The sequence below is a fragment of the Delphinus delphis genome, chromosome 4 (assembly GCF_949987515.2).
Source record: "Delphinus delphis chromosome 4, mDelDel1.2, whole genome shotgun sequence".
Classification (NCBI taxonomy): domain Eukaryota; kingdom Metazoa; phylum Chordata; class Mammalia; order Artiodactyla; family Delphinidae; genus Delphinus; species Delphinus delphis.
Window position 1 is genome coordinate 120,320,181 of NC_082686.1, and position 23,207 is coordinate 120,343,387.

Genomic DNA, 23,207 nt, shown 5'->3' on the forward strand with positions numbered 1-23,207 from the left:
CTTCTTCTACAGACTTATGGACTTTTAAAAACCGTGTAACTGGAGGGCAAAAAAAGACTAAAATTCAAATTAATAAAACAAAAAGTCTTACAAATATTATTAGATGTTAAAATTTGAAAATCTGAGGGGGGGGGGATATTTTTCTAGATCAGAATTCTTTTCAATTATAAGTAATGTTTTGAAGCAATATTTTACCAATACTTTCCCCTTCAACATGAATGAATTTCACACCATGGTAGGAATGTTGCTTCAACTGAGGAAAATCTATCCCTACATATGTTTGTTATTTTAGAAAGACTGCAAATTTTGAACATTTCCCATCATAAGAATTTTGTAAACTCACTTAAGAGAATGCTAAGATATATTTTCAATATAAAATTTTTCTTCTGGGGAAGCAACTCACAACATTCAGGAATTGAATATCTATCTGGTGAAAGATGCATTAGTTTAGTTCTTTGGGGGACTAAGGAGGCCACCAAAAGGCATTTTTATCACCTCTTCCTTGGCCCCGTTCTCTCTTAAAAATACTAGGCTGGTGTTGGTGTACCCATCACAGAGATCATGCCTGAATCTCAGTTCTACTGGACCATCTTGGAAAACAGCCATTTTTATTAAAAACTAGATAGCCAGAGTTACTTGAAGTCCAGCTGCCTCAAAGAAATTTACTCAATATGGAAAGTTTACATCAGGAAGAAACGTAGTCAGGTTAGATTTCAAGTATACAACTGAACTGCCTGCCTTTCCTCCCTGACTCCAATAAAAGAAAATTTGAAGCAAAGTTTATCTGAGTTATATTTTTATATATATCTTAAATTAAAAATCTCCTTCTTGAAAAACTGTCATCTCATAAAAATGCTTAAGCAATTTTCCAATGAACTTTAATGGAATTAAGATTTGTTCTGAGAAACTAGTTACCCACCTAGTGGACTTTAACCAAACTTTTTTTAAACCATAACCTAGCCATTTAAACCATAACCTAACCATTTTCTTTTCCTCTATGAAATACCCCTACCATAAGGACATTTTTGAATTGACCTCCTTGAGCACTGCTTCTCAAACTCTCTGTGGTGAAGGAGCATTAATCAATTATTAATTATTATTATTATTAATTCCAAACTACTGCCACTGATACTTTTGTAAAATGCAATAAAAATGAAATGCTGCATAAATTGTATTTTTACATTACACAAAATGCAAGTCCAAATATTTTATTATTAAATTCAACAGATATCAAATGACTGTGGATATTCCTAAATGCTTATTCTCAGTTTTTGTAATTATTTTTCCAAATCTAATAGAACCCAGCTCACAGACCAGCACCAGTCTGCAGATAACACTCTCAGTAGCATTGTGCTCATGGCCTTTCCTCTTACAGCAGGTTGTAAAAAACTTGACATGTTCTCATAGCTACATTGCCTGAAGAGTACTAACATTGCTCAAAATATGTTTCAAAGTATCTAAATAGCTATGAATAACTCAAGGTTTAAGTAAAGTCCCTTTTATCTTGTAAAACTTTAAAACAAAAATCCCATAACTATTACTGAATGCTGAAATTCTTCAAAATGGGAGGAATGGAGTCAGAGAATGGCTTTTGGAACTGTATATCCGTGCTTAACTATGTCCCTTGTAAACGTATCCATCTGGGAGGCAGGGAGGAAGAGAAAAAGGAGGGTTGGAAATCACCTGGCAACTATGTAAGAAAATATCTTTAAAAATAGCTGTATTTTCATAACCTGATATATGGAAAGTTAGTTAAATTTAGAAGGAAAGAGAGAAAAACCTTTGGGGAAACTTCTGTACTTTTTCCCAACAGGAAAATCGATTTCCTTACAAAGAATTATTCATTAGAAGTAGCCAAGCTAAACTGAACATCAGTGGAAGTAATAGAACAGTTGAATCTAAGATTAGAGACACAGCTCTTAAAAAGTATAATTTGGGCTGCCATTGAGTGAGTTAATGCTGGTTGACTTGCATGCCCTGTGTATGTAATTTCCTCTAGAGATCAACTAAATACAGTTCTCCAAAATTCTGTGAACACAGCACTATTTCTAATGTAGGACTCTTGCAATGACATGAAATTACACCTCCAGTGTCCTAAACAATCTCACTGGATTTATGTTCATTTCTGGATCTAGCTCAGGGATGTCTTTGGGGGGAAATCTCACATCCCTGCTGTCTTGATAGGCAGTTAAAATAATAGATGTAAAAAAATTTAATTAAAAATTGAAAGTGGTGTGTCTGTGTGTGCGTGTGTGTGCATGCGTAGGTATGTATATATATATATTATGTACATATGTGTATGTATTATACATATGTATATATGTATACCTGCAGTGTACGTAATACACTGTTATTATTTATGTCTATTATAAGTCTCAAATTTCACTTGTTGTATTGAATGATCAGCAAGAGAATAGATTTCAAGAGTGGGATAGCCCTTAACCAAGGATGTAAAGCATTTGAAGAGATCTAGGAATTAGAAAAAATAGATATTATTTCCAGTTTTGACAAATACTAATGAACAAAAGTATCTTAGAAAGTAATTTAACTTCTCTAATATTCAGTTTTCTTATGTATAAAGTAGGATAATTTCTGCCTCTGCCTGTCTGGTACGGTTGTGGTAAAATGCAAATGAATACACTTTGTGAGGAGGGCAAGGGACTACGAGAATAGTACACTTTGCTCGTATTTCTAACATGAGTATCATTTCTATGAAAATGGGCCATTTGAAAGTAAAATGTTTTCCTAAGGCATGTGCCATCCACAATAACCACTTACATTCTCCCAAATGAGTCTCCATCTACCTTCCACCCTTAGAGAATAATGCTTACCTTTTCCTATACTCTTAATTTCTCTCTGCTGGGATAAGGCTGTAATTGTATTTAGCCCTGTGAAGCACAGTGGATGACTTGTTAAATAATCAGATTATTGATTCCTGTAGAACTCTTAAATTTGTGACCTAGAAGAGATATATTTTTGCTGCAAATTAAAAGCAATGCCTTCACAATCATGTAAGCAATTTATCTATTACATATACATATACATATGTTAGAAGCCATAGGTCCCCTGGATAGGGGACAGCTCAATAACAGAAGCCAAGCTATACAAAATCAACAGGAAAAACTAAACACATAAGTAAACTTTGAAACAGAAGTGGCAGGTATTATGCAGAGAGAAAGAATCAATTAGTAACAAATGACTAAATTATGGTTAGTACTTTGGAGGGAAGAAAATGTTGGCACATTACATGCAACCAAAAAACATAATGAAGATATTATGATCATAGCCATGGAGAAAATGATCTTGCGAAATGTGATTAGTGAATCACAGCCAATTAGGGATTGATGATACATTATGATCACTCTCATGAAAAGTTTTGTTCAATCATGACTTTGTCAATAGTGCAGTTTGGACACTGAAAGAGGAGAAGCAAGAAACTCACAAGTGCTAATATCCATTCTGTAAAATAGAAGAAATATGATTTAACTTGGGCAATTAAGAAAGCATCATCCTCATAACACCTATTCTAAGGGATTGGGGAGGTGGCCACCATATAATGGAGGCTAACCAGAGGGAAAGTTTCCCATCAGCCATAAAGAGTTCAGCTTCTAGTTCTATTATTCTTAGGACCCCTGGTACTATGATAGAGACGAAGTGTAGTAGGGCCATTGCCAAACTGGTCAACTAAGGTGCTACCACTAAAACAGGCTAAGTGGACTTTGGGAGTCCATGAGCCCAAAAGAGTTACAGTCCTAGGTTTAGATAAGGATAAGAACCTCTAGTTTTCATCCAATATCGGACCACTAGGGCCATAGGAAATATCTGGTATATTCTATATGTTATCAAAGAAAGAGGTTGTGTAAAAGATTTTATAGAGTGGACATTCTTTTTTTAATTAATAGACTATTTTTTGAGTGGTTTACAGAAAGATTGAGTAGAAAGTATTCAAAATCTCAAGATAGTTACCCATATACCCCTTCACTCTCCTCCAGTTTCATCTACCATAATCCAATATTGATACATTATTATTAATTAGTCTGTAGATTACATTGGGGTTCATTGTTTGTCTCTGTGGACATTCTTACTTAAGAACCCTAAGCTTCTACTGTATATTAACAAAATTCCAGCAAGAGTCTGTTCCATAAGTAAGAATGTTTATGAAAGTATTTTGCAAAGCTTTTTAACATTCTAAGGAAAAATTAAAAATTGTTTTAGTAAAAAATATGGAAATGTATATTCTTATGATGAGAACAATCTTTAAATGGAGGGTTATGATAATGAATGAATTTAATGTGTGTAAAGTGCATGTCAGTGGCTGGCACAAAGTACATGCTCAATAAATGCAAGCAATTATCATCATTAGAGTTGATAGTTCTCATAGTTGTACACCTTATTTGAAGAGGGGGACCAAGTGATATGGTATCCTTGAGAAGCTAAAGAAAAGATTGAGTAATCCACTTCACCAAGCACTAGAACAGAGTTGCCAAGAAAAATCCAGTCAAAAGCAGGTCAAATTCATATAGATGTTGAAATCACAAGGAGGAAGGAGATGCAACCATGGGGCAAATAGTCAAGAATCATATAAAAATAGATAGTAGGTACCTATCATCCAGTAGCAATGACCTTCAAGTTTAAACTTGCTCACTGATGCTAAAAAAATGATGTCATCATTCATATTCATGATTCTGTTGATAATGTAGCTTACCTATTGGAAACCTTTATAGCTGCCTCTCACGTGGAGGAAATTAGTAAGTAAGGGTGAAGTAGAGCAATAAAGCATCTCAGAGCTGTGGTTAAGATTGACTTCTATTCCTTTTATTGGGGCCATTTCATTTTAATGACACCAGAGCGTAATTGCTAAATCAGGTAGAGTACCTCCCACACTGATACTGCTGAAACACTTAGACCAGAACTTTGGGCATTTCTCACTGAGATGGCTCTATGTGCCCCACTAACAGTAAACTACCAATTACCTTCTACGTAACACACATACAATATTTGACTCAGATATGTGCACAGACACAGATAGCTATATAAATCTTGTGGATATAAATTCTGAAATTAATTGATTTGGTTTCGTTTCAGTGATGCCTGGGTAATATGAATTAAACGCAAGTTAAAATCATCTTGATTCCTATAGTCTGTTCTTACTAAATCCCTAAGTAAGGTATTAAATCTCACTACCAGTTTGGAAGTGCAGCATAGTAAATTTACCTAGGGCTTTTGTTAATATGCAGATTAGGACTCAGGAGGTCTGGGATGAGACCCAAGACTCCACATTTCTAAGAAACTCCAGGTGTTGCTGCAGGTACAAAGATGCAACTTAAGTTGTAAGGATGAGTTTAGCGTAGGAGCTCTGGAGTCAGTCACGCCTTGGAAAAATTACTTAAGCAATATGAGCTTCATACCTCTCACTTACAAAAAGGGAACAACAGAAATTATCCATCTCTGCTGTTAGTTGTGAAGATTAAATGAGATAGTAAATGCAGAATGGTCAGTTCAAGGCCAGGAACCAAAAAAATGAACCAAAAATCTAGCTTCTGTTGAAATTTTTGTTACTTCTACTACCTCTTTGTCAACCAAAGGATATACATTTCTCAGATCTTTTCATTAATTCATTGATTCACTTGGCAATATAGTTATTGACTTTTACTAAAAGTAAGGGCATGATTACCAAGAGGTTAATTCTTTATTTATTTTTTTGTGGTACGCGGGCCTCTCACTGTTGTGGCCTCTCCCGTTGCGGAGCACAGGCTCCGGGCGCACAGGCTCAGCGGCCCCACGGCTCACGGGAGCGTGGGATCTTCCTGGACCGGGGCACGAACCCGTGTCCCCTGCATCGGCAGGCGGACTCTCAACCACTGTGCCACCAGGGAAGCCCCCAAGAGGTTAATTCTATTAGGGAACATAAGACAAGGATGGAAGGGGATAGCACATAAGGTCCAAACTGCTAGATTTGACAGTCAAATTCAGAGTGAGCTTATGGTTGAAGCCAGAAAATTGAGTTACCCATCATGTCCTTTATTTCTCTAAATCTGACGAATGGCCATGTCCTGTCAGTTCCATCTCCCAGTCAGCTCTCAAATCCAACCAAGTAGTCTCCAGCTTTAAAGTAGCATCACCTCCTAGCTGCTCTCTTGTTTCCCACCTTGACTTTCTCTCATCCATTTTCATATTCCAATTGGAGTGAAATTTTAAAAGTGCTTATCTCCTGTTGAGCACTCTACAGCCTACAGAGTTATTTCCAAACTCCAGAACAAGGTCTCAAGTTCCCAGAAAAAATTTTGCCCTCACCCTGTGTATCTCCTACTGCTTCCTGTCCATACTCTGGCCCTGGACAAAAGCCAGAACTCAAGTTTCACCTTGCTGCTGGCCTCCCACGTGCTATACTCTCTGCCTGAAATGTCTTCTCTCAGATCTTTTCCTGGGTTCCTCCTTTGAAATAAATGTAAGATCTCAGGTTAGAAGTCATTTCCCTGGAAGCCTCTCCTGGCTTCCTTACTGTGCTCCCACAGCTCCCTCTACCTACCCCGTCAGAGCTCTTATCACTCCAGACCCAAGCCTCAAGCAGATCTTCCAAGTCTCTGATCTCTTTGCAGCATTCACTTCTCCTTGCTCACACTCTCTGTAGCTGTGCTTTTCCATGTGTTTATGTGATTCCCTCATGAATGCCTCCCTTCACAGACTGTAAGCTCCAGGCCAGCTAGAAGTGGGCCATTTTATTGCTTTTCAAAGACTGCTAAATTGCAACACTAAGAAAATGAAATGTTGAAAATAAAACCATTTATAATATAATACAATATTCCTAGGAATAAATTTAGTAAAATTTGTGCAAGACTGTTATTGGAAGACTTAAAGAAAACGTAAGTAAAAAGAGATATCAGATTTTAAGAATAGAAAGGCAATATCATAAATATGTCAGCTTTCCCTAAATTGATCTATAGATTTGATGCAATTCTAATCAAAATACCAACACAGTGAGTCAAAGAATCTGATGAGATGATTCTAAAATTTTTACAGTAAAATAAAGAGATCCAAAGAGCTATGACACTCATAAGGAATACTGTAGGGTGTGTGTGGTGGGGAGGAGGGTAAGGTTGTTCCTATTAAATATTGAGTTAATTACTAGAAGGCAACAATGATTAAAGTAGTGTGATACTGTCACAGGGCTAGACAAATTGATCATGAAGTCTGACAATACTAAGCACTGGTGAGGATGTGGTGCAATGGAAACACACCAGCTGGTAGGGATACCACTTTGGAAAACAATGTGGTATCACACATTCCATTTCAAGTTCATTGTTTAAAGAATCTTTTACAAGAGCCGCAGGTGACTTGTACAAGAATATTCATAGATGGGACTTCCCTGGTGGCGCAGTGGTTAAGAATCCGCCTGCCAATGCAGGGGACACAGTTTCGATCCCTGGACTGGGAAGATCCCACATGCCGCAGAGCAACTAAGCCTGTGTGCCACAACTACTGAGCCTGCGTGCCACAACTACTGAAGCCCGTGCCCCTAGAGCCCATGCTCTGCAACAAGAGGAGCCACCGCAATAAGAAGCCCGCACACCGAAATGAAGAGTAGACCCTGCTCGCCGCAACTAGAGAAAGCCCACGTGCAGCAACGAAGACCCAATGCAGCCAAAAATAAATAAATTAATTAAAAACAACAAACAAACAAAAATAAATGCAGCTTTATTAAAAAAAAGAATATTCATAGATAGAAGCAACTCCATCAAAGGAGAATAAGTAAAGCGTGGAATATTCTCACATTTGCATGTTACCAATGACAGTGAATGAGCTACAGCTAAAAACCATAACATGGATGAATCTTAGAAAAGTCATGAGTGGGGGGAATAAAGAAAACGGCTTGATGACATAAAGTATAATGCTGTTTTTATAAAGTTCGAAAGCTCATGGAAAGACTATAAATAAAAATTCAGCATAAGATTTACCTCTGGGGATAGGGGGGAAGGAGAATGGGGAGGAGCACACAGGTAAGTTGGACAGTTTTGGCAATGTAGCTTATAGTTTAGTGAAAGATTCATGGGTTTCCATTTTTAAGGTAATTTTCAAGGCCCTGAAAACACACAATAAAGGCCATGTGGCATAACTCCTCAACCTTATTTCTTCTTAAACTGTTCAAGCAAAATGAATAAGCTGCCAAGATCAAGCTTTAGTCGTCTCCAAAGCTCCACCCTTTCCCAAAGCACCACAACCAGTCAGACAATAGTGGATGCAAATCAGGTTTGTTATGACAGCCCTTGGCAAGGGATGTGCAGTCGTGAAAGAAACCTCCTCAGCAAGGATGCTGTTGCCTTTACAGCTAACATGGCCACACCTTTGCTTCCACATTCTCAGCATCACTGGTGGGAAACAGAGCAACTGAAATTCTCAAATGAAATAAAACTCTTCCATAATTCTCCATTCTAGCTGAGCAGGGCTCAATTTTCCACGAATGTCATTTGCTTTGGTAGCATAAAATCTTAGTGAGCCATGCTCTCTACTTTATTTCCTTTGAACTTTTGTATATTTTTGCATAAAATTTTATATCCAAACATAGAATGTTATAAGATACTTCTTCGAAAGTCACTTAAGTCATCAGGGTACAGATTCATTATTACTCTTTTCAGAACATCGGGAAGTCTAACAGAGAAGGCTGGTGAGTTAGCCTTTCTAAGGTCAACTTGATTCTCCATCATGTTTTCCTTTCGTAGCCATAGGTTTCACACCAAGTTTTGAGTCCCATTTTTTAATGCCAGCTCTTACCTTGATATCTCTGAAGATATTTTATAGTTCCTTCCTGTGGTAGAATATTTGCAAGGATGACCACAATAATTTTCCCATCCCTGTATGCATACCGCTTTATAATGTGACTTTATCACAACCTGCATCAAGAGCTGGAGCCTATTTCCCCATGCCTTGAATCTTGGCTGCTCTTGTGACCATTTGACCAATACAGTGCAGTGAAAGTGATATTGCAAGACTTCTGGGACCAAGCCTTAAGAGTCTTGCACTTCGGTTCTCATCATCTTGGAATGCTGCCCTGAGACCATCATGGAAAAAAGCCAGGGCTAGCCTACTGGTGGGTGAGAGGTTACATGGAACAGAACTGAGGTCCCAGACCAACCAGCTAATAATCAGAATCAGCCACCAGACATTTGAGTGAACCCATGTTAGACCACCCAATCCCTGTCAAGCCCCAGATGATTGTGGTCACATGAGTGACCTCAGATGAGAACCACAGAACTGCTCATCTGAGTCCAACCTAAATTGTTGAGCTACAGAATTGTGAACTAATAAAATAGCTGTTTTAAGCCACTAAGTTTGGGGAGTGGTTTGTTACACAGCAACAGATAACTGATCTATTTTCCTTATTTTTTTTTTACCTTTTGTCTGCAAGGGTTGTGGTGTGTGTGTGTGCATGTAGAAGCGGAGCCACATTTAAATCTTCTCCATCAGATTTTGGTCAAATTGAGAAAAATGTTTGACTTTGTGTCCAAGGGTAATGAAGAATGAAGAAAAACTAGGTAATTCCAAGACTTGAATATTTCATTTAAAAGGAATCCCATAGTTAGAATCTTTAGAATACATTATTTAATAATAAGACTTATCAGGTAAATTCTTTTTCAGAATAGATTGTTTCAATTATTTTTATACTTTTTTTATTATTACGTATTTCTCTTTTTCCATGTCGACAATCTCACATATTTTGTTCGTTCTACATGATTTTCAGCATTTCTCTTCCTAATTTGGAGTTAGGTTTTATTTGCTTTCCTTTTTGAATCTTTCAGAATTTGTTTACTTTTCTCTGTCCTGTGCTGTCATTCTTATTCCTGACATCTTCAAGGCTGTGATAGAAGGAGTAACGTGGTAACTAATGCATAGATCCATATGGCGCTCTGACAGCTTCACCTCCTTTACCTCCAAACTACATCTCTGATGTTCTCCACAGTCCCTCCCTCCCTCCCTTTTGTTTCTTTTCCTCATAAACTTCACTCTCCTCTTTGCTGCCAGAAATACAGCCCGTGCCTGCTGTGATATGGATATGAGAAACCACACTGCTAAGCAGCGCGGGCTGTACTTGACAGATTAGAGATTATTTTTTTCTCATTTGGCTGTGTCAGGGCAGCAGCACATTTATTTTTCCCTTTGACATCAGTGACAGCTATTACTGTGCCAGCTCCGTATCTAGAGAGTAAATGAATGCACTGAGGAGGCATGGGGCCTTCTAGGCTGACTCAACACAGCCTCCCGAGCTCTGCTGTGTTGCAGCCTACTGAAAATGGAGTCTCAGAGAGCAGCAGCCCAGACAGAGTCTCAGGGGACAGTGAGAAAAACACGGTTGGGATGGAGGGGAAGAGAGTGGGGAGAAAGAAGAGAGAAGGTGAAGATAGATAAGGGAAGAGAGAGGAAAAACAGAGGGCTTTGTGGTTGATAAGAATTAACCAGGGGATACTGGCAAATACACTCTTGGCACCTTTGCATCTCTGCTACTGCCTGCCAACCAGAGTTGCTCTTATTAAAACACACACAAAGAGAAACAACAGAAGAGTCTGAGTTTCCCAGAAATGGAAGTAAGCAACGTAATCAAGCTGCTTATATTTATAAATCTATTAAATAGCTCCTTCAACTTGTTTTCCCTTTTATTTTCTTTTTAATACAATTGACACATGCAAGAGAATATATAGAAGATATATGCAAGTTATAAATTATAGTAGTATATTGAATACCTGGAAACCCACTCCAACCCATGAGCCAGAATATCACCAATAACTTATTTCTTCTACGTGTTTCTTTCCATTCCATTCTTTTCCCTGTTTCCCAGAAATTACCACTTGGCTGAATTTTGTGTTCTTAATTCCCTTATTTACTACACATATGCATATATGCATTCTCACCTACATGCATGTATGCTTATGCAACATTGTTTAATCTTGGTCATTTATGAACATTATAAAAAAGGTCTTACGGGACTTGATTTACTGATCTTACCTTATGCTTCCAAGATTCAACTCCATTGTCATTAGCAATTTTATTTCATTGCTTTTCACTGCTGTGTAATATTAAATACATTTATTTCTCTTTTCTCCTTTTAATGAAATATGAGTTGTTTACAAGTTTTTGCTATCATATAATATATATATTAATAATATATATAACTATATATGATAATATATATATTATTATATAAAATTGCTACAAATATTTTTATGCATGGTGCACATGTACAAGGGGGTCCCTAAGGCAAACACTCAGAAATAGAGTTATAAGTTATACAAATATGTACAAAGTATATACAAATGTATTTATAAATGTTAAAATATATACTCATAAATATATACATTGGAATAAATTTATATTCAAGAGTAAAGAAAAACTCCTCAATAGACAAGGTACTCATGAAGAAGAGTTTCTTTTTAAGATATAAAGACTTATTATGAAGCCATCATAATTAGGACAGTGTGGTACTTGTGCAGGGATAGATTAGAGACCAATAAGATAGAATTAATGGTCTAGAAACAGAAACCACAACACATAGTACAGAAGGAACTGTAGATACTGGGGAAAAGTGAGACTAGACAATAAATGATGTTAGAATAATTGGCTGTCCCTCTGAGAAAGAAAAATTTAATTGGATGTCTACTTCATATTATACACAAAAATCGATTCTGGAAAATGGACTTACGGCAAAAGGCAAAATTTTAAAACACTTTAGAAGAAAATGTCTTTCTGATTCTGGGGTAAGGAAGGATTTTTTAAATAAAATACAAAAATGTTAACCATAAAAGAAAAAATTATAAATTTAACTACATTAAATTTAAGAAATTCTGTTCATTAAGAGACATCATGGAAAAGTAAAAGCACAAGACACAAACTGGGAGAAAATATTTGTGGCATATGTAACTGAAGACAGACTACCATGCAGAACATACAAAGAAATCAGGCAAATTAATGAAAATATGGTAAAACAACTCATTAGAAAAATGGACAAAAAGTTTGGTGAGGTATCATATGAAAATACAGTCAACTTCATTAACAATCAGAGAAATACAAATAAAGACCACAGTATAATTTCACCTCACACCTATTAGATTGCCAAAAATTAAGAGGAAAAATTGGTACAAGTGCTTTGGAAATGATTTTGCATTATTTTGTAAAAATGAGTAGTATTTTGCAGACCCTACCACCTGGCACTTCCACTCTTAGGCATGGATACAGAATGGCCACCAAGTCGGGGACCATGGACAAATACGTATTAGCTAGTTTATTGTTATTACATTATAGTACATGATAAGATAATAGCATGCATATTTCCAGACTTTATGGCCACACTGAATGCAGTCTAGAGAATTCTTCAGTTCTAATTAAATATGGAGATACGTGAAATCCTTCCTTTCTCAACCTTCTCTTTCCTTAGGCTCTTGAAAAACATACTTGTTCTTTGTCAACTTCAATCTCTTAGCAAAGCTGATGAAACAGTGAAATCTATGCAGACTCTCTCCCATGAAAAATTCATGGACAATTTAAGGGGGTTGAATGCCCCACCCTGAAGTCCTTTTATGAACCATTTAAGGGTCTGTGTTTCCTGGATTAAGAACTGGATTAGGAATTAAGAACTGCTCTAAATCATTCTCTCCCCAGTGTTAGAGCTTAAGGCACTGAGGTATCACTCGGCCTCCATTTATGAACTAAACCTCTTCAGGTTTTGGTTCTAGACCCTTCTTCCAGGCTTAGGAGTCAGCCTTTTGAGACTACTGAACCTCAGCATACAGTATCTCATTTAAGGACAGAGCAACAGCGATTCTAGAACCAGCGCCATGGGCACTTAGACCTACAGGTCCCCAGCTCAGCAGGCATGATGACACAAGAGGGCAGTGTCAGGCATGCTTCTGTGGTATATTAAGGAGCCCAGCAGGAAAATCAACATTCCTGAGGAATGTTGATATGAATAATATAAACAACCTCACATTTCTGAATCCAAGTTTTCCAGAGTGAGTTACACAGAGTCCAGCAATTCTAAGCAAGTAAAATGGATTCATACCATCCCTCCAACTACCTCCAGTAAGAAAAGACAGGTTCCATTTCTACTTTGCAATTATATTCACAGCTCATTCTTTTTTTTTTTTTTTTTTTTGTGGTACACGGGCCTCTCACTGCTGTGGCCTCTCCTGCTGTGGAGCACAGGCTCCAGACGCGCGGGCTCAGGGGCCATGGCTCACGGGCCCAGCCGCTCCACGGCATGTGGGATCTTCCCGGACCGGGGCACGAACCCGTGTCCCCTGCATCGGCAGGCGGACTCTCAACCGCTGTGCCACCAGGGAAGCCCCACACCTCATTCTTAAACATTCAGATTTTTCATAATTGCTAGTCATAATGATAAATACAAGAATCTGAAATTATTGAGGACTTGGTTTGTCTGTCATGTATAGTTATTAATTGCAAAACACTACAGGAAATGTAACGCGTCATCTCAGGAGGAGGAAGAGGACAAGGAGATTCTAAGTGTGTCTGTTCTAAAGTCAGACTGGCTATGCCATTTAACACCATTTACTTACTGTGTAACCTTGAGCAAGTCTCAACCTCAGCATCCTTGTACGTGAAATAAGGATAATAATAGTACCTGTCTCATAGGGGCATTATGAGAATAAAATGAGATAGAAGCATAGGTCAGTGTGTGGCACATGGGATGCGATTTAAAAAGTGAGCTAGTTTTAACATTAACACCCCATTCTTCATTTAGATCCATGTCCCCTTTGTTTGCTTCTTTCTTTCTTTCTAACTAAATTATTATTTGTTTATTTATTTTTGGCTGTGTTGGGTCTTCATTGCTGTGCACGGGCTTTCTCTAGCTGTGGAGAGTGGGGGCTACTCTTCGTTGCGGTGTGCAGGCTTCTCATTGCAGTGGCTTCTCTTGTTGTAAGTATGGGCTCTAGGCGCGTGGGCTTCAGTAGTTGTGGCACGCCACGGGCTCAGCAGTTGTGGCTCATGGGCTCTAGAGTGGAGGCTCAGTAGTTGTGGCTCATGGGCTTAGTTGCTCTGCAGCATGTGGGATCTTCCCAGACCAGGGCCCGAACCCGTGTCCCCTGCATTGGCAGGTGGATTCTTAACCACTGAGCCACCAGGGAAGTCTTCCATGTCCCTTTTTTCCAAATATTTTTGAAACTGTGGCATTTGTTTTAATTCCTCATTAACAGAGAAGCTAAAAGGGTATCATTTTCATTGCTCTTGAAAAAGAAGCACTTCATGGGTACTAATGAGTTCTTAAAACAAAAATGTATGTGCTGACAGTAAGCATTAGGTAGGTTGTCATTGTGATGACACATCTGTGTGGCCATAGAGTGGAAACATGAAGTCAAAGATAAAGGAATAGTCCCCAAAGATGAAGGAGATGAATAGCAAAATAATTCAAACACATGGGTTTTATTTAAAAACAGATATGTATTTAAAATATTTCTTAAGTGATAAAATGGGGGAGAAAACTAGAAAAGATGGTTTGATCCTTTAAGAACAATCCATCCTATAAAAAAATGGTTAAAGGTTTCTTTGACTTTATTGCCAGGAGGATACTGTTAAAATTTCCCATGTAATATGAAAGATGATTTACATCTAATTTTTGAAACAAAATGAAGTTAATAAAGGTTAAGAACTCTTTCATTTAAATGGACCCAATGATCTAAATTACTAAAGCCTCTGAATCCAGCTCTAAAACCAACCTGTAGTTTGATTACAGTGTTTACCTAAAGAAGACCACGACCCACTAGCTGAGTTTTCATTCATATTCCAAAAGCACTCTTTGTGACCTTCACATTCTCATAAATTTCTGATCCTGGGGCTTCCCTGGTGGTGCAGTGGTTAAGAATCTGCCTGCCAATGCAGGGGACACGGGTTTGAGCCCTGGTCCAGGAAGATCCCACATGCCGTGAAGACACTAAGCTCGTGAGCCACAACTACTGAGCCTGCGCTCTAGAGCCCAGGAGCCACAACTACTGAGCCCGCGTGCCACAACTACTGAAGCCCGTGTGCCTAGAGCCCATGCTCTGCAACAAGAGAAGCCACCACAATGAGAAGCCCGCGCACCACAACAAAGAGTAGCCCCCGCTCGCTGCAACTGGAGAAAGCCCGCATGCAGCAATGAAGACCCAGCACAGCCAAAAATAAATAAATAAAATAAACAAATTTAAAACATAAAAATATAATATATTTCTGATCCTGGGCTTCATGGCCATCTGCCAGTTGACTCTCCAGTATTTTAGTTCCCACATTCTCTTACATTGCTCAGTGAGACTTATTCTCTAACTTGGAAACTTGCACAATATTCCCCATACCCACCAGGACTAGTGCACTTGAGAGTATGGAAAATCCAACTACCTCATCCCTCTTCACTAAATGACTACCCAGAATCTGCCTCCTTTATAAAATTATTCTCAGAGTCCAATCTAACTGACTGTCCTGAATCCCTCCTCTTGCCCATTTTATAAACAGAACTGCATAAACTCAGGCCTCCCCCTTCTTCCCCTTAAAAATGTGGATTTCTTTTAGATAGGGTTCCCTAATAAAAATCTCTCATGTCTGTGAGAACTTTTAAGGGGATAAATGAAGAAACAAGGGGCATGTTCGTAAATACTGACTGATTTACACCATTTTTTCTTTAGTTTAATATTCTAAATGCTATTTTTTAGTGATACCAATACATAGAAGTAAAGCACATTTTTTGGCATTAAGAATTTGACTCTGGAGCCAAATTCTTTGGTTACTAATACAAGCCCTATTACTTACACTGTGTTATTCTCTCTGAACCTCAGCTGTCTCAACTGTTAAGTGAGGATAATAACATTATCTACTTAATAGGATTATTTGGAGGATTAAATGAAATAATCCATGTAAAGTACTTTTAAAAAGGGCATGGTACATATTAAGCACTGAATAAATGTTTGTTGTGTTGTTCTTACCACCATTAATTTATCAGAAAATATAACTGGTCATTTTCTAAGACTTAAGTGTAAGTCTGAGTGACTCACAACAGGAGTCACCAAATTATGAAAGTGTCTGTTTGGTCTGAATTTAAGTGTGTGCCTTTCTTTCAAAATTTCTGATTGTATCTGGAGAACAGCATCAAAATAAATGATTGTTTCTCATTGTACAGTACCCCAAACAACTGAACCTACCAATACTCTTCCTCTATTTCTGTCCATAGCAAAAGTGTGGAGTCGCCCATCATTTCCTAGGGGTTGAATCCAATGGACCTACGCCTATCCCACTTGACCTCTCCTGTGTTAGACACTGTCCACCCTCCATCTACCTTTTCCTTTAACTTCCAGATACATTCCCTGCTGGCTTGCTTCCTGTTTCTTGGGCCCAGTACTTAGTCCTTTGTGGGCACCTCTTCCTTTCTTCAACTAGTGCTGTTGTATAAGTACCTTCCTTTCTCACTCCACCTACTTTCCCCGGATGACCTCATTCTCTCAAGATTTCCACAAGTTGATAGCTCCATATCCGCCTTTACTGCCACTGCCTAAGACTAGGCCCTCATCACTTCCAACCTAGCCTGGAAATTGCCTCTAAAATGGTCCCCTTGCTGCCTTTTTCCCCACTTCACATGGCCACCAGAATGTCCTTCCTAAAGGATAAATCTGACCTTGTCACGCTCAAGCTAAAGTTCTTCAAGGGTTTCCCTTACCTTGCTGGATAAGATCCTATCTAACCCTTCTGCACTTTAACCTAATGACCCACATTAAGTAGGCACCCTACAAGTTTTTGTTGTTCAAACAAGGAACATGGTTCTAAAAGTTTTGCCAGGGCTGTACTTTTTATTCAAATCACTTTTCTTTATAAATTATTGATCACAGCCTTAAAAATCAATTAGAAGAGTTTCTCAACTCCAGTAAATACATATCACTAGATCTCTTGAATTGAAAATTTTAAGAACAAGTCAATTATATACAATGCGCAAGTGCAAGCATACACACACACACACACACACACACTATACATTATTGTGCTTTAAAACTAGATGTATAGGTTTTTAATAATAGTAAAGTGTATTATATCAATGCATACACTTACATATACTTAAAATCAGTTATGCAAAGGAAACAGAATAATAATGAAACAGATTATGCCATAATTTGACAGCATTGTCCACAAGTTTAGAATTTGCATCTACTGTAAATCTCAGATTTCCATATTATAGAACTGCTAAAGATCAATCTTGCTATAAACTGATAATCAATCATTTGTAGAGTCCACACATCTCAGAGTCTTGTGTCAATGTATAGGAATAATATTAGGTATGTATAGAAATTCAAGATAAATTGCTAAATGAAGAGGTGGGTGATGGAAAGAGCTACTGGATCAAGAGAAGAAGTTCTGAATTTTGTCCTGACCAAGGTCCTACTTCTCATAGATGGTGAGACTGAAACAATTAATTAGCCTTTCAAGATGTTACATTCCTCCATCTCCAGAAGGAGGGGTTTTAATTACACAGATCTCTGAGGCCCTTGCCAGCTTTGAAATTTGGATATTTAGCTATGGCATACCCACAGAACAGAGAAGCCCCCCCTTGAACTAGCTTTGAGAAATATCAAATCCACTGTGACTCTCAATCACAAACAGTTGATAGATCTCTTAGCTGTCCAGATTTTATAAGGCTCCCCAGTCTACATCTCTGCAAGCCTCCACCTTCAGGTGCTAAAATCTTCAGCTTCCTCACCGCCTTAACCAAGCTGGACATTTTCATATAATGTAGCCTGAGTTGTTCTAGGCTTGAATCAATAAAAATTTAACAGAGAATTCAAAATACCCCCCCCCCCGCTCCCCACTTTCAGGTCCAAGTAATGAGAGCTCCTTAGCCTTCCAGTGACACACACTAAATATTTCGTAAGAAAAAGGCTGGATGAGTGACTAATGTGTGTTTTTAGCCTCAGTTTCTTGTGTTAGGGATATAACAGCTGTATGCAGTAAAATTCCAGGGTAGAACCGGCTGTATCGACAATTTAAGACATCCATGCCTTTGTAGTCATAGCAGCTGTACATGTTTTCTGCAGTGGAGATTTAACGTATTGGATAGGATTATGAGTGAATTGGATTGGCTTCACTATTTTGTACCACATTTTGTTTTATGATGAGCTGCAAGCCAGAGTCTGTATAGTTAGACTTGGGGCTTAGCAGCATAACCAATAAAATATAATGAGAAAAAAACAAGTCTGTGTCCTACAGTGTATCCCAGCAGTAAACAACTCTGCTAATATTTAGAGATGTCTGTCTCAGACTGCTCTCTTGTAAACTTTCCCTTAGAAAGAAAACCCTTAACGTATAGCTACTATTTTACTCCTATCAACTATATATAGGTAAGGTTCTGCCAAGAAGAAGGAAAACGAATGCAATGTGCGTATCTGCGTTATTTAAGCCAAAAAAGTCAACGTGCTTCATATAACTCAAACCAAATTATCCACAGTCCCTAAGTCAGAAGTTCAAAACTCACAGAGAAAATCCAACAGTCTAATTCTAGTTTGCTTTGATTTGAAGACTTGTGTTTGTCAGAAGACATGCAAGCCTTGGAATTGAGTCAGAAAAATGTGTAAAGAGGTGATATACTGAAAAAAATAGACAATTCACCCAGTCAGTGTGAGTCCAGGAAATGTGAGATTCCTCCCACATTTCGAGAGCACCGGCCCTACAGCCTTCTGGAACTTGAGCTCCGAATGTCACTTACCCTATGACGATACAGGAGATGGCAGTTCCCAAAAAGGCATATGTTAAAATAGATCCTAAGTTCTGAAAAAAGTGTCTCTGGGGAGAAAAAGATACATTTTATATAGTACGTCAGCATTTTTCTTCTTAGTGTTAACAGGAAATAAAAATAAATGCAATAAATTGCCCCACCCTTCCCTCACTGTTTAGGCAAATTTTGTTTTTGGAGCATCAGTTCGTGGCCCTATTGTACAAATAAGGCTTAACTGATTTACACAGAAAAGGACAGAGGTTTCCAAAAAATAAGGGAAAAAATACACCTGGAAGGTGACAGGGTAGAGATGAGAGAAACTACTGCCAGAACTGGCTGGACCTGAGAGAGAGGGAAGGGACTGGAGCAATGGCCATGCAGGATTCTGGGATGATTAAAGGAAGACAGAGTTTTTCAGAAGTTTTGTTGTCACTGAAACCCCTTTAACACTTTAAATATACTATTCTAAAAGATTTAAGTTGGGCTTCCCTGGTGGCGCAGTAGTTGAGAGTCCGTCTGCCGATGCAGGGGACACGGGTTCGTGCCCCGGTCCGGGAAGATCCCACATGCCGCGGAGCAGCTGGGCCCCTGAGCCACGGCCGCCGAGCCTGCGCGTCCAGAGCCTGTGCTCCGCAACGGGAGAGGCCACAACAGTGAGAGGCCCGCGTACCGCAAAAAAAATAAAAAATAAAAAAAATAAAAAATAAAAAGATTTAAGTTGTCTTTTGACTTTTATTGGATCTCTGATTTACAGTTCTTCTGAATGTGATGAAACAAAACCTTAATCACCTACAACAGTTTATTCTAATGAATCACACAAAATGATAACCTAGTCTTGGGGCTGGGGATGAGGAAGGATGACTGGAATAAGTCTAGCTTTCTAAATCTTTTCAAATGCTTGCTTGGGAAAACTCCCTTCCAGTTCTGTAAGTGGCATCTGAGTAGCCAGAACTGACAGAAAGAGGGAGCCTGGAGTACACAAGAAAATCAGGTCTGTGCTGAAAAAGCAAAGGCTGCTGGAGCCCACAGGCCAAAGGAGGAGAGCCCTAGGAATCTCTGGAGTGGGTGGTGGGCAGCAGAAAAGCAACTGCACTACCTCTGCATCTCAAAACTCATTCAGGCCAGAACCTCACTCGGCAGCACTTGGGATGCTAGCACCTAAACTTCTATGGGAATTACTAATTTAGGAAATGTGAGCATTCAGGCTGCACCTAAGTAATGTTTTGCAAGTGCATAGAAACTGCAAAACCAGACTTTGTCTCTATCAGCATCAACAGCTGAGTATTAGCAAAACAATCTTAAGTTTTCACCCAATGGGTGATGGGTAAACCCAATGTAATTAACAGCAAACTCTTTGGTTATAATCATCTAGAATAATATTGCCCAGTAGAAATATAATGTAAACCATATATGTCATTTAAAATTTTTCTAGTAGCCACTTTAAAATAAGTTTTTAAAAAGTAAAATGAGGGCTTCCCTGGTGGCGCAGTGGTTGGGAGTCCGCCTACCGATGCAGGGGACGTGGGTTCGTGCCCCGGTCTGGGAAGATCCCCCATGCCGCAGAGCGACTGGGCTCGTGAGCCATGGCCACTGAGCCTGCGCGCCTCTCCGCAACAGGAGAGGCCACAGCAGTGAGAGGCCCGCATACCGCAAAAAAAAAAAAAAAAAAAAAAGTAAAATGAATGTTGATAATAAAATGTTTTATTTAACCCAATATATTCAAACATTATCATTTCTGTATGAAATCAATATAAAACATTATTGAAATAATTTACATTATTTTTTGATACTGAGTCTGTAAAATCCAGTGCATATTGTACACTTAAAGCACGTCTTCAGGGGCTTCCCTGGTGGTGCAGAGGTTAAGAATCAGCTTGCCAATGCAGGGGACATGGGTTCGAGCCCTGGTCTGGGAAGATTCCACATGCCATGGAGCAACTAAGCCCGGGTGCCACAACTACTGAGTCCGGGTGCCACAACTGAGTCCGAGCACCACAACTACTGAAGCCCGCGTGCCTAGAGCCCATGCTCCACAACAAGAGGCCACCGCAATGAGAAGCCCGTGCACCTCAATAAAGAGTAGCCCCTGCTCTGCGCAACTAGAGAAAGCCCGCGCACAGCAATGAAGACCCAACACAGCCAAAAATAAATAAATAGCCAAAAACCACAAAAAATCTATTTCTATGATAACTGTAGAAAAACGACTGATTAAAACGCCCCAAATATTAATAAATTAATAAATAAATAAAAGTTAAAAAAACAAACAAAAAAGAAAAAGCACACCATTCAGACTAGTCACATTTCAATGGCACGTGGCTATCGGTTAGTATACTGGACATAGCAGGATTTAGAAGAATTCTAAGCATGTCAGATTTGAATCTGTATCACATATGATCTAAGATAATGATATTCTTACCAAATAGGCAAACCCATAAAATAAAATAATTGTTTCCATTAGTGCTGGCAAAATACTCTACTTAATGATACAAGAAGAAAACAATCACTGTATATTTACCTTCTTTAGGCTATATCCGGCATGAAATATAATTGGTGGCAGTAAAACATTGAAGAAGATTTCTGGATCAAATGTCATCTGCCAGAAAAGACAAAAGTATAGTTAAGAAGATGCTCCTTTGGGCTACTAAAAATAAGTTTAAAAAAATTGTTACAGTCACCCTTGCTAAGGTTGTCTGAGGCATATTAACATGATATTAAATTAGCAAAGATGAAAATAAGAGAAAATGCAAACTTAGAAATTCATAATTGAATACAACTATAAATATTTTAAATGTAAAATTTTATTCTGCAGCTAATAAGAACATCAAAAAAACCTCAATGAAACCTCTCTAGGCAAAGAAAACCTTTTCCTTTTACTTTGATTAGTTATTCATTCCTCATATTTTCAATGTTTTTATTCTATTTTATTTTTTTCTGGTTGAGGAGATTGGTAGTGTTCCAACATTTTAGCTCTGACAAGGATTTATCTAAGGTTTTCCCAAATAAAACATTTTTAGAAATTTAGTCTTACTTTTCCCACTTTATCCCACTCTGAAGTTCAAAATATTTTCTGGACTCTGGAAAAACACATTTGAAAGTGAAACTGGATTTTTCTAGTATTTGTTTATTGGCTTTTACTTAAATGTTAAAATAAACTTGGCAAAAAATTCCTTGGTGTGAAATGCAATGAAATGAGATGGAGAAATTCTTGAATCCAATATCTGCTATTTGCTGGGTAGTCTAAAAATGTTAACTCATTTAATCTTTAAAACCTTCCTTAGGCTCATTCTCTTCTTCCACACTTTCCCTCTCTCTCAATCTCTCTCTCTCTCAATCACTCTCTCTCTCTCTCTCTCTCTCTCTCTCTCTCTCTCTCTCTCACACACACACACACACACACACACACACACACTCACTGTCATTCATTATTTCACCACTAAGCCTTCTTACCATTACAGCACTCATCAAAATCTTTGAGATGTATGGGTTTCACAACTATACTTTCTAATTTCCTCCCCCTTTTTGCCTGAATTCTTACTCATCTCTGAAACTGGATCTCAAAAGCTACTCCTCTCTGAAACATGCTTTGATTTCCCAAGTCAAAACTGACTATTCTTTCTTCTATGCTCTTTCAGCACTTTGTACCCTCCCTTGAAGCATATGTGTTTCATAATATATTTTACACAATTATTGGTTTCCATTTGACTGTTTTCCCAGTTAAATTGGGAAGCCATCAAGGATCACAATGATGCCTTAGTCAATTCTGTGTTGCTTTCATCCCTCCCAGTGCTAGCCCATTGCTCAATATATATTTGCTAAATTGGAAAAAAAATTAATTGCCTTTGAGAGACAAATCTATTAAAATGGAATGAATTATATATATCCCTAACAACCTTACACATTACAGGTAAGAATTACTTAAGTAAAAATTAAGAAAAGCCTTTCTTAACTCCCATTTTTTACTTTGGGCCTAATTGAGCATTGCCAGAGTCCCTCTTCGCTTTTCTGCATACTGGCCCCTCAACTCTACTCTTCTAATATTTGGAAAGGGGAGGGGGGGAAGTAGGAGCCACCTAACTCAGCTGGGCACCCTCTCATAAACCTAGTTATTCCCTCATTGATGCTACAACTTCTTGTACCAGTGAGCATTCAGATAGATCAGCTTGGCCTATCCCCAACTCTCTGTGCCAGTTTCTTCATCTTGAAAATGAATACAATAATCTGGTACCTAATTTTAAGGTGGTTATAAAAATTAAATGAATTAATACTTACAAAGCCCTTGCAGCATTGCCTAACATCTAATAAGCACCTTTAAGTATTTATCACTAAAGAAAATGAAATATCTGAATTAATATTTTGAAGTTATACTATTTGAAGAAGTTGCCCTATTGTTAGGAACTCTTGAGTGTTACAACTGTGTAACATTTGGGCAAAGATATTACTTTTCCTTCTAAGTTTACTCTTTTTTCTAAGATTATCTGAAACA

At 38.2% G+C, this 23,207-nt stretch overlaps 1 protein-coding gene across 3 annotated transcripts in view; it reads right to left on the reverse strand.

Annotated features, from left to right (window-relative positions):
- Positions 1–23,207, reverse strand: part of SLC9A9 (solute carrier family 9 member A9) — a 630,944-nt gene that overhangs the window by 475,199 nt on the left and 132,538 nt on the right. For all 3 annotated transcript variants that reach the window (XM_060011384.1, XM_060011385.1, XM_060011383.1), the window contains 2 exons: positions 21,240–21,317; positions 18,716–18,792 (listed from right to left, as the gene is read on the reverse strand). In XM_060011384.1, the coding sequence (XP_059867367.1) occupies positions 18,716–18,792; positions 21,240–21,317 (155 nt within the window). The remainder of the gene's footprint in view (positions 1–18,715; positions 18,793–21,239; positions 21,318–23,207) is intronic.